We start from the raw sequence: 13,663 nt of genomic DNA, 5'->3' as shown, positions 1-13,663 counted from the left end.
AGACATGAGCAGAAAGGTGCTTTCAGTCAAGACAAAGTTATGGACAATGGAGTCAGTGACGCCCAAATTCCTACCCGCTCCCTGTGTCTCTCCTCTGTTCTGGTGGTGTTCTTGCAGCCGGGATGCCACACTGTTGATCCTAAGGAGGGAAAATACATTTAGAACAACGTATGGAAATAGAATATATTCACTTTATCAAAATGCATTTTGCAACTATGACTAAATGTGATCCAAAAGTGTGTTTGAAAGGAGACACGATAATATCCATATTCTGTACAGATGGGGGACAAATGGGTTATTACATGGGTTATTAGCAGACTTGATTAAAGGCTGAAAAAAATGTGCAAAATTTCGGGCATTTAGCTACATCAAGCAGCTTAGTGGCCAGTGTAAGTCGTGCATTTATTAGGTTGCAGAGTGTGGACAGGGAGCTGGAGAGCTAAAGGAGAAACCTACATAAACAAGTGGAGACACAAATGCACATGCTTCTACACAACACTGGGGTGTATGGTTTGAGTATAAAAATAATTTGAACAATATGCTATAGCCTTTGCAGTCACCAGATCTCAATCCAACTGAACACCTACGAGAGATTTTAAAGTGACATGTTCGACAGCATTCTCCAAATATGTCTTTTGAAAGAATTGCGTAAATCTCTTTTGTAGTTTCAGAGATTTATAGGAGGAGCAGAGAAGACCTTCTGTCAGCTTATGGTGGCCGGACCACCACAGACTTCACTTCACTTCACTTCACTGTACTTTAATTGCTACGCAGCTAGAGTTGGTGGAATTTGTTTCCAGTACAGCATGGAAATTAACTCAGTACACAGTGTGTCAGCAGCACGGCATATAAGCAGACAAATCACACAGTAAATGATAATAAGAAACTAAAAAGTATGCCATTTTATCAACACGTCGACGGGTTACACACCCCTGAGCCATACTCAAGAGAAGCATGCCATTCTACAGTTTCTGTCAACCAAAGTGGAGTAACAAAATTTTCATGTGACGGCGATAATGCAGGTATGTCCGCTCACCTTGCAGATACATCTCTTCTCCTTCTGTGAACATCTGATTGCACCTACTGCATCTCGCACAGCTAGGGTGGTAGTGCTTATCTCCTGCCTGGAAAACACAGAGCGCACAGAACAGACTTGACGTCAGAGGAAAATGAAGATCAATGGAATCTGCATTGAAGCGAAGAGCTGCGACTTCCAGGAAGTAAATCCAGAGCTCTACCTGCTCTCAGCTGCATCTCCCTCCTCTAACATCCAAACCCTGTTAGTGCAAGGAATAGTTTCATCAGATCCAGTATAACTGCTCTCTCTTCCCTCCAAGAATGACTGCTGATGAAATTGCACAGTGGGCAGCTGATGGTAAATATGTTTCCCTGAGACTCGTCTGCAGGGTTTATGAAAATACGGTGTTTCTCAACAGTTCATGTGGGAATGTGAAATCATTTAATGTATTCCAGTCATATTCTCTTTCAGTATTGAAAAAATGGAAAGATTGTTAAGTTATTATTGAATATGACCATGACACCTGCCTGTTTGACACGGTCAACCCGCCTTCTCTACCTGAGCGTTCCTCTTTGTGAAAACCTGCATAATGCAATCCAATGAAATGATCTGACGGCTAGAGCGCCTGAATTTCCATCTACATAGACGTGGCACTTTGCATGCAGAGAGCGCCACTAAAACGCCAATGTGACTTTGACCGGGGGTGATAAAATACCCAAAAGAATTTGTGCCTGCTGTATAACAACCCTCAGTAACGTTTCAGCTGGCAAGTGACCACTCGTTGAGGCCTAGAGATATGGAGCCATTAACTAACATTTGCATTTTCATATTTTACAGAGCAGCTATAGCAAGCACTTCACAGAACCTCCCACTCAATACTCTCCTCACATATCTCTCTCTCTTTCTCTCTCTCAGGGATAATAAAGGTACTTATGCTATATGTGTGCTATGCCATTAAATACTTTCATTATTTCTCTGAGATTTTAATAGCTGCATTAATGAACCCTGCATTAATAAGCCATTCACATTGCACACCCAGAGGAGCAGCAGGTATGCAAACCCACCGATGGCTACATGGTATTTGACCTGGGTCTTGGGTCAGTGATTGGACTATCAGACAGACTGCTGTGGCTTTGGCCCCACTGATCTATTGGCAGCGGCTCAGGGGTGAGACGCCGAGGCCTTTTCCTATTGTCATAAAGACCTGCCTTAGTGCTGGATTACTGTAAGCCTTGCTGGCTGGCTAGCAGTGACATTTTCATACCATTAAATGACACATAACTCAGCGTCTGAGTGGATCACTGTCTGCAGAACAGACAGACTAGCACTTGTTCAAGAGACCAGTGATCACAAAGAGTGTTGGTAATGTTTTACATAAACTCGACTCGGACAACGATGCAAACGTTTAAACAAGAGTTTCATAACAGCTGCATGACGTACAGTATCATTGAATACTGATCGCTTCCTAAACATCAGATCACATTAGGTTTTTTATGTAATATTTATGTAATTTGTAGCAAAGTGAGCTTGTATGACCGTGTGCAAGGATGTTTATTTAGGCAGAGTTGGAAAGACACATAAATCTGCTAAGAATTAATCTTTTAGTTGAAAACCATCATGTCAAGAGTCTCTTTGGCTCTGTGACGAAGAGATTACACCAGAGATTATCAAACTACATTTCACAATTCCATTCCAAGGCTTCATCCTCTTTCTTAATGATAAGCAGAATTTAGACATTACAACCAACTCTCTGTTAATCCACATTAGGTATACTTCCCAAATGTATCTGCTGTTATTGTTGTCCTTCAATTAACCATAAGTACTCAAATCCAAGTGAAAGCATTTGTTCACTCTTTGAAACGTACCTTAGGCAGGATTCTTATGAATTCCAGGTGCAAAATTGAATCTGTTTACAAAAGCACATTATAAATTCCACATCTGGCTGCACAGAGAGACATCTGCCTGTAATAGCGAGACACTCAGAGGGATGTTGAAGCTGAAGAATGGGATGTGTGTGTGTGTGTGTGTGTGTGTGTGTGTGTGTCTTACCTCTAGCACCTTCCCTGTGATGAACTGATGACACGCCTCACACTGAACTCCAAAATGGATCTGGTAGTCCTTCTCACAGTAGGGGGCGCCGTCCCTGAGTGGAGACAGACAAATCTAAGGAGCGGGGACTTGCCAGTGAAATATCATGTGAGAACCTCATGCAGGCCTGAATTTGACCAAGCAGCCTGTAATTACAGTGGATGTGAGCTGCTTACTTGCTGATGTACTCGCCAGTCAGCACTTTGCTGCAGGCCTTACACTTAAAGCAGCCCAGATGCCACTGTTTGTCCAATGCTAGGAGAGCCTGTCCGTTCTTAATGTCTCGACCACATCCTGCACAGTCTGCAAAAAGCAAAAGTGACATTAAGTTATGTGTTGTCGCAACAAAAACTACAAGAAAGTACAAACAGAAGGGAAGGAAATGCCTGTAGAGAGAATTAATGCTCGAGTGAAGGTTTGTTTCATTTAAAACACAGCCTTTAATGGGAGGAGAAATTATTGCATGCAAAGAAATGAGACGTGTTGTCAGTTGTGACCCAAGACACTAGATGGTGATAGAGTGTAACCAGCAGTGTTCTGACAGCTGCCTCTTTCTACCATCCACATCTCTCTTACCCTAGCTCTAAAAGCTCCATCCATATCCAAGTGGGATCCAGAGACTTAAAAAAGTGCTAGAGGTTGGTTTCTAAATGAACAATCTTCCAGTCATCTCTTCTTTAATGAATAGAGGATGAAAGCAACACAGAGCCCACTGCAACCACAGGGGACGATCACTACGTAAGGCATAACGAGGCTGCGATGATGACGTGAGGAGAATCAGCATGCCTTATTTATAGGTGACCTTGTCTAAAAGCTCTTCAAACACCAACTGAGAGACCACTGGGGGGGGGGGGGGGGGGGGGGGGAAGAACAGGAAGAGAAAGAAGGAGGATGAGAGGATTTGGAAGAGGAGGGGGTTTTGAGAGCTGCACATTCCCTGTTCCAGAGGAAAGGAAATGCATGGCCATGCATTATTTAGCAAGGCCTGTCTTGGTGTTATTCATAAACATGGCTGGTCCAACACAAGGCTGCGTTTACAGAGAAGAGGAGAGAATGAATGATACTTCTACATCATTCAGTTTTCAGGCATAACTGGGTTGCAGGAAAGGTCCTTACAAAGTCTTTTCTTTACTGCGATGTGGAACTGTTGAGTAATACCAACTGTTTTACACACTTCACCCCTTTACATTGTCCCTCTTTTTCCCAAAATTCAGCCCGACATTTTTAGTCTGGAAACTTCTGGATCCCCACTAGTATCGAAGGTAAAGTTGTATTAGTTTGAACAGTGTTTGGCTGCACAGCACAAGTTGACTTACCAACCAACAGGCTGCTGCTTGTGAAGGGGTTAACGTTCACGATTCCATCGATACGGCAGTTTAAATTAAATTTATGCTAATAATGTGTGAGCAAGCTTGATTTATGTAAACTGGAAAATTATTCTACACAGCACAAATATCACAGTTAAAATGACTGGCCACCAGCTACATTAAATGTCATGCATGAATCATACCTGTAAGCACCAGACTTGACTGAAATTTTCCAGACTGTTTCTTTTTCTGAAAAGGTTTTAAATCCTTCAACTAATCCACTTTCACTATGAATCCTACTGCAAACTCCCCAAATCTGTGTGGAAGCTACAATGGCATTGTGTGAAAGCGAACGCCTTCCTGTGCATTAAACCTGTGTGTATGTGTTTATTAGACAACGGCGACTTACTGCTGGAGCCCAGGATGTCCTTTGGTCCCGGAGACATGGGCTCGACACAGTACTGACACAGGCAGTCCTTCCCGTTGAAGGTCACTCTGTCCCCGGCGGGGAACGGTCGTCTGGAAGAGGAGTGACATGAAACAATCGGTCGACAAGACGTGAGCTGTGGCCCAGAGGTAAGTGTAAGAGTTTATTAGCCGTGGGTTTGCAGGCTGTCTGATGGGGCTTAAGATGACAGGACGCGATGATGTGGATGTGTGTCAACACTGTGTCCCTGAGGAGGACGTTTAGTCAGATGACTCAGACGTGACACACAGCATGGTACTGTACACTGTCTACTGGAATCCCTGCCATCTGATTGTTTATCTGTCACTTCACATGATTACTGCTTTGGAAAGCTGTACTCAAATGCAACACATTAAGATCTAGGTAACTCTTTATCAGCTAATGTAAAACGAGTCCGTGTGCCTTACTTGCAGATGGTGCAGACGAAGCAGGCAGGGTGGTAGGTCTTGCCCAGTGCGGTGACCACTTCCCCCTCCACAAAGTCCCCACAGCCATTGCAGCGGGTGCCGTGCATGCGTTGGTAGTCCAGCGTGCACAGATACTCTCCATTCTTCATGAAGAAGCCCCCCTGGGCGAGGTCACAGCCGCACACTGTACGGGACACACACATTGGCACTGCGAGTCAGGTCATTTAGTGCTCTGCCCATGTAACCATCAAGCCACCCGTCCCCTCCACGCATCAACGGCTTTGTTAAGCCCTAGTCCGTGTAATCCTGAGTGGCTCGCTGACTTCATGAAATGGATGCTGAGAAATTCATTTTAACAGCTGTGTGCGTTACAATGTGAAGCGTAACAGTCGTAAGAAAGAAAAAAAAAATCCTGGACCTTGTCCCTATGAAGGAGCTCGCCATTGAGGGCTCAGGTCGATAATTCAGCACTACCAAGGCGAGGTCTTTTCATTGTCGGTGTGGAGGTAGAGTGTTCAATGCAACAACAATTATACAATTGTCTAGCTCAGGAAATGGCCTTGATCTGTTTCTGAAGATAACTGGCTCTGAATGCTCCGTACTACACTGCCATTCTCCAACAAGCTTCCTTCAATTCAAATATAACCTTGTCATCTACACAAACATGAAAGACTGGATGAGGCAGAAATAGTAATTGGGGGAACAATTGAAAAGATGTCGTGAAAGATTTACTATATTGGAGTAAATATAGAATTCAAACATTCTACAATGGCTTTCATCTCTGTGATTTCAAGCAGAGACATGGATTCATGACTTTTCACTTTTTGGTTGGTCCATCATGAAGCATGGCAGTTTTTAACTTGCCATGCTTTAAACATCACCAATGTGTTATATGCTTATATAAAGATGTAGATGAGAGAAAGGGCACTTCAACATTTCCAAAAAACTCTCATTGGTGAAGCTAACCATGGTTGAACGTGTTAGCATGCATGGACATTTGATAATTAGCACTAAACAGATAGTACAGCTGAGGCCAATGAGAATGTCATTATTTTCGCGCATTTTGATCTATTCGACAAATTCAATTTTGGAACTAATGATGGTGGTGTGTAAAATGCTAGAAGGACAACCAAAGTTATTGCAGTTGACCCTGAGGGGAACATGAATGTCTGCTCCAAATTTATTGGCAATCCTTCTTACAGTTGTTGAGACAATTCACTCGAAAACACAAATGTCAACCTCATGGTGGCGCTGGAGGAAAAGTCATAGGATCATCAAAGTCAATAGGATTCATCTTCTGGGAAACATAAATGTCCGTACCAAATGTCATGGCAATCCATCAGATAGTTGTTGTTAGCTTCTTTCAGTCCGGACAAATGTAGTGGACTAATACAGACAAGCAGACTGACCCACATTAAAAAATCCATGACATCCATGTTGTCCCATACTTCGACATATGTTTTAATTCCAATGACATGTTGCTTTTTGTGGCTGATTTGGGGTTACATCTTAGGGTGTCATGGCTAATTAAAGAAATCATGGCTTTAAAAAAACACTTATTTTCCATGTCACATTAAAATATTCTCATAATTTTCCCATTTATCAAGACTCACTGACTGCACATGTGGTGTTAACTCCACATATGTTTTAATCACAACTCAGACTCGGTGTGTCTGTATTTCCATTATTTCCACCACAGGTCATATGAACTGTGAAATCCAACATTCCAGCACCACAGAGTGAAGCTGGGAACCTAATAGCCTTTGGAAATGCCACAGCTAAGAGGGAAATATTTTGATGTTTGAGATGACTCCACCTAATCATTCTTATGCAATGAGGCACGCTAAATCCTGGGGATGAATGGGAGCGAGTGGGACAGAGAATCAGATTTAATTGCATTAGGGCTCACGGGTGATGAGATTAGCTTGTAAGCTATCCGAGTCAAGAGAAAACCAGCAGTGGAGATTTGGTGGCCTTTCACTGTGATGTCCAGCCACCTCAGCTTTTCAACAGATGCATGCCATTACATTAAATGCCTTTTTGGAAACTCAAGAGGGTCAACTTAGGCAATTGAAATAAAAGTGAATTAAAAGGTTTTGCTTTTGTGCACTTCAGGAAATGAGATAAACATATGCAAAAAGTGTCTCTTTGGGATTTGTATGCCAAGGGGATAATATGAATGTCAATAAGCTCAGTCAACCTGTTAATCATGGTATTTCTAGTCCTACAAGTCAAAACAGCACATATATATTTAGAGCAAGGACTAAGACGGCGTGTCTTTTGGCTAATAATGCAGTCCTCATGTCTCGTGTGCACAAACACTTTTAGAACGACTGACTCTCTAAAGGCATGTATATCCACGTGTAAAGGACAGAATTAGGTGCTAATCTTAGTGTATGCTTGTGTTATTCTGAGCCCTTAACTTATAACAGTGCTCCAGTTAGAGATTAACTACAAGGGCTTCGGCGAGGCAGGTTTAGCCTGCAAGAGTGAGACTGCTTGGTCGGCCGTGGGCTGCTACATCGTAATCATGCCAGAATGCCAGAAATCCATCAGTAATAAGGATAAATGCAGGAGGATTTGCACTGTCACATGTCATAGCAGTCTGAATGGTACTATAATTGAAGTATGTAGGTCTGAGAAGAGAAGATGACTCATGCCACCGGCCGTTAGAGGACGATGAGAAGGACGATGTGGCCTCTAGGGACTGCTCCTATCCAACTTCCTGTGATTGGGATGCTTTTTGGGACAGTCGTGGAAAAATAATATTTTTTTCAGCTGTACTTTTGCCATTTTACCTAAAGGGTCACCACACTTCTGACTCCTCTAGACCTGTGAACAGTCATTCTACATCATAGGGGAAAACAGTCAGCATTAGGCTGCTATACTGAATGAAAGGAAGGAAATGTCCTACTATTGTGACAGTATGAAATTAGTAATGAATTTAAAAACTTTACACCTTAGCTGTCAATGTTCACACAACTCCCACATTTATCTTCTCCAACTCGGAAAAAAAATAAGCTGTCTGTGGACTCATTTTTAAATTGTAAGCGCATAACGTATTTACCGAAGACCGGCCTTTTGGATCATAATATTACATGGTGTAAAGCTGAGCCAAATCACATGCAGCAAATACGAGTGAAACCCATTCAACTGTATTTAATTACATAAAATGACAGTACCTTTACAGGTGAAGCACTTGAGGTGGAAGTGCTTGTTCTGCACCCGCAGCACCTCGCCCTTACATGGCTCGCCACACTTGTAGCACTGAATCAGGGGCTTCTCTGTGGAGTGGTGGTGTGTCTCCTGCGCATGAGCCACTGCAAGAGAGGAGACATTAACATTACTATTAGGCTGTAATGTAGACAAGTCATCGTGGTCGCTCCATGCAGTTTTTGTAACATTTTAGGTTGTGTTTTTTTTAAGTTGTCTTTATCCGAGGACACGCTGTGAATCTGAATCTGCAACATCACACAGACTCCAGAGATAAAGACCAACTGCTGAGAGCCTGTCAGGGTAAAAAAAAAGAACAACATTGAGCAGGACAGCACAACTTGGGGTTCACGGCCCAAATAGGTTCTCTAGAGAGCAACAACCTAAATATAGTCTGTCTTGATCAGTGGAGGATGTAGAAGCAAAATGCTGAGGGGAGCAGGGCTTGGTAAATTGAACACTAAAAGGGTATTGATAAAATCAGTTTCGCTATTGAGTTTACTGTAATGTCATCCTCAAAGGAAAATATGGGCCATTTGCTGTCTATGCCTTGATTATTTCCCCAATGAATAATATAATGCACCATATATGTATATATTTATATATATATGGCTTCTTATTGCCATGTTTAGAAGTTTCAGTGTCAGACACAGCTTTTTATTATCTCCTGTCCCATGCTGTTTGGGCTGGTTAAGGGCTCCGTTCTTCCTTGTGGATGTCAAGTGTTTGACAGTAAGCGGAGCATGGCACTCAGCTCAGATAACGATAAAACAGAGCACACTAAATGTTTGCTGTGATATGAATATGTCACTCTGTGGAATTTGCAAATGATTGACTGAAACAAATAGCGGTTGTTAAATTCCTTCCTGTGAAGGCCTTTATATTTCCAACTACACTGCCTGTGTGCAAATACAAGGACAACAAGAATAAGGTAAGAATGTGATGTAGAAAATCAACTTTGCACAAGACTAAGTCACAGCCACGCCAGCAGCTTTGCAAGGCTTTACTTAGGCACAGCTGTGATTGGGCTAACGTCAGCATGCTAACTTGCTCACGACAATGTTAACATGCTACCTTAGACTTTATTGTCCTCAAGGGGAAATTTCTCTCCACAGCACTGTACACGTCAGACCATAATACGTACAACAGCACAACAGTAACAACATAGAATGACGGCAACAGTACACACTCAGGTCTATTCAGCGAGGCCTGTTGTTTAAGGCGACTATGGGTGCAGGGATATGGTTTTTCCCAAAGCGAGCCCTTCTGCACCTCAGTGCTCTGTAGCTGCGCCCGGAGGGCAGAAGGGTGAAGTGGGGATTGAGTGATTGTGTGATGTCCTGTTCTGTTTAGGTTGCAATGCGTGCAATGGCCTTATTGTTTAGCTCTGCGAGGTCGGGTGTGAGGACACCAATTATCCTGGCAGCGGTGTTGGTTATGTGTGTGAGTTGGGCCCGGTTAGAAATGGATTGCATGTTAAGGAAGCAGCTGGAACAGGACAGTAGAATTGGCTGAACATGGCTCAACAACAGGAGGAGATGGGAGGAGGGGGGGGGGGGGGGGGGGCATAGGGTCCTTTAAGCTTACGTATGACTGATAGTCTTTGGTGTCTCCTTTTTTCGGATGTCATTAGTGAGGTGGGTGATGCTGAGTCTATTGTCAAGCATCAGTCCGAGGTATTTGAAACCGCTTTGGCTTGTAATAAAGTCCACAAGGAGGATCCTAACAAAGGTGCGTGTGGAGTCCAGGTACTGGGGGAAGAAGTGCAGCAGGCAGGCCACAGCTTCCTCTGTGCCCCTCTTAGGCAAACTGGAGGGGATCCAGTTGTGGAGTGATGTTCAGCAGCAGCTTCTCCAGGAACATCCCTGTTATGGATAGGAGGTCAACGGGGCAGTAGTGGTTGAGCTCTGTGTTTTTTTGGGTACAGGGATTACGGTAGCAGTTTTCCAGAGTGTAGGTATTGTGGAAATCTGGTAGGATTTACAACAAGATGTTAGCAGACATATTGTTTACTATTAGTTGTATGTTTAGTTTAGTGTGTTATCATGCTTATTTTAGAAAATTAACATTACATACAAAACACTGAGAGTCTGATAGGAATATCATTAGATTGGTCATAAAAAATAATCAAGTTAAAATTTTGATCCTAAAGATTACACGAGGGGATGAAGGGAGTATCTGGACCAAATTCCATCCAACAGTTGTTGTGACAGTTCAAACAAAGCCACAAATGTCAACCTCATGGCCTTAAGGGAGAAAAAAAAGGGATCACTAAAGTTATTAGGATCCATCATGTCTTTTTTGACTTTAGTTTTGTGCCAATCCATCAAGTAGATGTTGAGATATTTGTTGAGATATTTCACTTGGATACATGAAAAATGTTCACCTACTGGTGGCGCTTGAGGAAAAGTCAGAGGATCACTAAAGCCAGTGGGATTCATTCTCTGGGGAACATAAATGTGTGTACCAAATTCCATAGCAATCAATAGAATGGTTGTTGAGATATTCCAGTCCAAACCAAAGTAGTAGACCAAAATACCGACATTGTTATTCCTAAAGCCACACTAGTGCTGCCAACATGACTACAAATGGTATTGCAAAATCCCTCTTTTAATGGCAACTTGTTAAAATGACTCTGGTTACACAGCATGCATAGATCTTAATCTGAGTAAAGATTTAGACATCACTTTCTTAATGGGAGGTAATGTGACAGCCATCATAATTATATAAGACAGAGAAGCTATTATCATCTTCTTCAAGCAGCATCCAATATTATCTTTAGATCCATGACACGTCAGCCTGTGGCCCTCCTCAGTTGAGAGTTTGGGCGTCCCTGACACAGACAGACACTAATCCAGCACTACTGTACGGGATGTAAATACTGCTGCAGTGCCGCACTGCACACAGCTTATCAGCTGTTCTGAAACCAGCAGATTATTTCACATTCAGGAACATTAACTAGCAAGGCAGCCCCTCTCTCTCTCTCTCTCTCTCTCTCTCTCTCTCTCATACTCTCATTTCTTCTATCGCTATCTTTTTCAAATAAAGACACACGCACACACAAAAACATGCACACACCCACACGCTTAGAATACACATGAAAGGATCTTTGCTCTTTCTGCTCTGCAATGAATCATTAGTCTGCAAGGCTAAAATAAGACACCGCCAAAAGCACAGAAATAGCATCATGACCAATCGATGGTCGACCAAAGAGAGACATTACTCTGGATTATTGATAACTTGGCCTACCCTGCATCCCACTTCTACAGTTGCAGCGGCGGTCTGATATTGAGAGGTGGTTTAATTGCAGTAAAATCAAATCAACAAGAGAGCCCAGCCTTCAGGACATTATTTTTCAAATTTAGACACTACAACATTCTGTGATTCATCACCTAGGGGCAGTCTAACATGGCCTGTGACAAATTGTTACGGATACAATTCACATAGCATCAGTCTATTCATAATTTGGGTTGGAAAGGAAGTGAGAGAAGTTGTGGAAAAAGAGTGAAGGAAGAAGATGAGATAACGAGAGAGAGAGGCTGGAAGGAATATAGGTACAAGAGGCTGGAGGATCTCTCCCCCTGGTGTCTCTGATGTGATTACATTCAGCAGGACAATGAGTCATCTCTAGGTGAACCAGACTACTGTGACAGTGAATGGAGTCTCAGCAGCTCTGTGTGTGACATTGCACCTTCATAGAAAAACAAAGGCCATCTGGGTAACTGCAAAAATACCCAATCTAACCAGTCATTTCATGCACACTTTTCATCCGCGAACATCTTAAAGCAAAATTACATTTTATTGACAACTTGGTTCCATTTAATTTAATCTTATGCATCAGTTATGATAACCCTGTACTCAGTTAAAGTAATTGCTAAGATCTGGAAACACACACATAACTACAACAAAGTCCGACAGGGCAGAGGGTGTCAGCGGTCAGATGATCAGACTGGATTTGGATGTAAATCCAAAAGTGAGCACATCCAAAATGTTGATAATAATCCCTCAAACTGTGTGTAGCCATGGCTACAGTAAGTAGGGAAGGTCTAAGCTGAACCAGTAAATCGGTCTGTGAATTGTGATGAGTGTTTACAATGAACAGGGTTGTAGCTTTGCTATTTCCCTTTGTTGTCTCTTTCAAATAAGTTTGGCTAACCTGAAGGTTCGTTTACAACCTGCCTGGATGTCTTAATGTTTGTGTTTCTTGTCCCGTCTATTGGGGATACATATTAATCATTCAAAAAGCAATTATAGTACACTACTATTTGCTCAGAAGCAATCATAATGCAGAGGTGTGGAGAGATCCAGCAGCTAGCTTAGCCTTGGAGCCTGCACAAGTCCTGACCTAAACTGTGAGGTTCAAACACCTCCAACTCTAAACAGACTAGTTATTCCTTTGAGAGACTCTGCCTTCCCCCCAGCTCAAGGCCCTGTGCCAGGCTAGCAGGTCCTGAATCAGTAACTGTAAACTGTGGATTTGGACTTGTGTTTCTTGCAACCTGGCTAATAAGTCCCATATTCACTCTCCTTTCAACTCTGCTTTGGTCTCCACCGACTCCTGAGGGGAATATCCAGCTTCACTATGTTCACCAGCTCGTTGCTAACTTTGTCTGTCTGCCGCTTGGGGCTGATATGGTAGCATAAAGAGGGTTTTTAGAGCTTTTTTTCCTTGAAACAGCAGCCTGCTATGTCTGAACACAATGCTGCTAAGATCAGTGACAGTAAATTAAAGCAGTTTCAGACCGTGAAACCGAAGCATGTGTTAAAAGACACCAAAAAAGCTTTATAAATCTAAAGGGAACTGCAGAGAGCGGTGGTGACAATTCTCTGTGGGTTTGTCACTACACGCTAAACCTTTCACAATACAAATAGTATTTTATTCCAGTGTTCAAAAATATTGATAAGAGCAGCTTTTAAGTATATATTTTACATTACTGTGATGCCAACAATCTCTCTTTGAGCTTGTTTGTATTGTCCACTTACTATTTTTACCATTTCATAGAGTGTTGTGTTGTCAGCAGGAACAGCCCAGCATGGAAAAGTCAACACTGCTAACGTCATAACAGGTTGACAAAAATCCAAGACAGATGTTTGAATCCCATGCACAGAGGATGTAAAAAAAAAAAAGAGCTTTGGATGGGAATCTATGAGCGCTGTGTGTTTT

General features: G+C 42.5%; 1 protein-coding gene across 5 annotated transcripts in view; it reads right to left on the bottom strand.

Moving 5' to 3' along the window:
- The window catches only part of ablim1a (actin binding LIM protein 1a), a 38,258-nt gene that overhangs the window by 10,021 nt on the left and 14,574 nt on the right, over positions 1-13,663 (bottom strand). For all 5 annotated transcript variants that reach the window (XM_068725508.1, XM_068725517.1, XM_068725526.1 and 2 more), the window contains exons 2-8: positions 8,469-8,606; positions 5,287-5,470; positions 4,823-4,932; positions 3,283-3,409; positions 3,068-3,161; positions 1,037-1,124; positions 75-139 (exon numbers count right to left, since the gene is read on the bottom strand). In XM_068725508.1, coding sequence (XP_068581609.1) covers positions 75-139; positions 1,037-1,124; positions 3,068-3,161; positions 3,283-3,409; positions 4,823-4,932; positions 5,287-5,470; positions 8,469-8,606 — 806 coding nt within the window. The remainder of the gene's footprint in view (positions 1-74; positions 140-1,036; positions 1,125-3,067; positions 3,162-3,282; positions 3,410-4,822; positions 4,933-5,286; positions 5,471-8,468; positions 8,607-13,663) is intronic.

The sequence above is a fragment of the Cebidichthys violaceus genome, unplaced genomic scaffold (assembly GCF_023349555.1).
Source record: "Cebidichthys violaceus isolate CVI_PGR_0920_01 unplaced genomic scaffold, fCebVio1.0.p SCAF_10, whole genome shotgun sequence".
In the NCBI taxonomy this organism is placed as follows: Eukaryota; Metazoa; Chordata; class Actinopteri; order Perciformes; family Stichaeidae; genus Cebidichthys; species Cebidichthys violaceus.
Note: the sequence above shows the minus strand (reverse complement) of the source record. Positions and strands in the feature narration are given on the sequence as shown.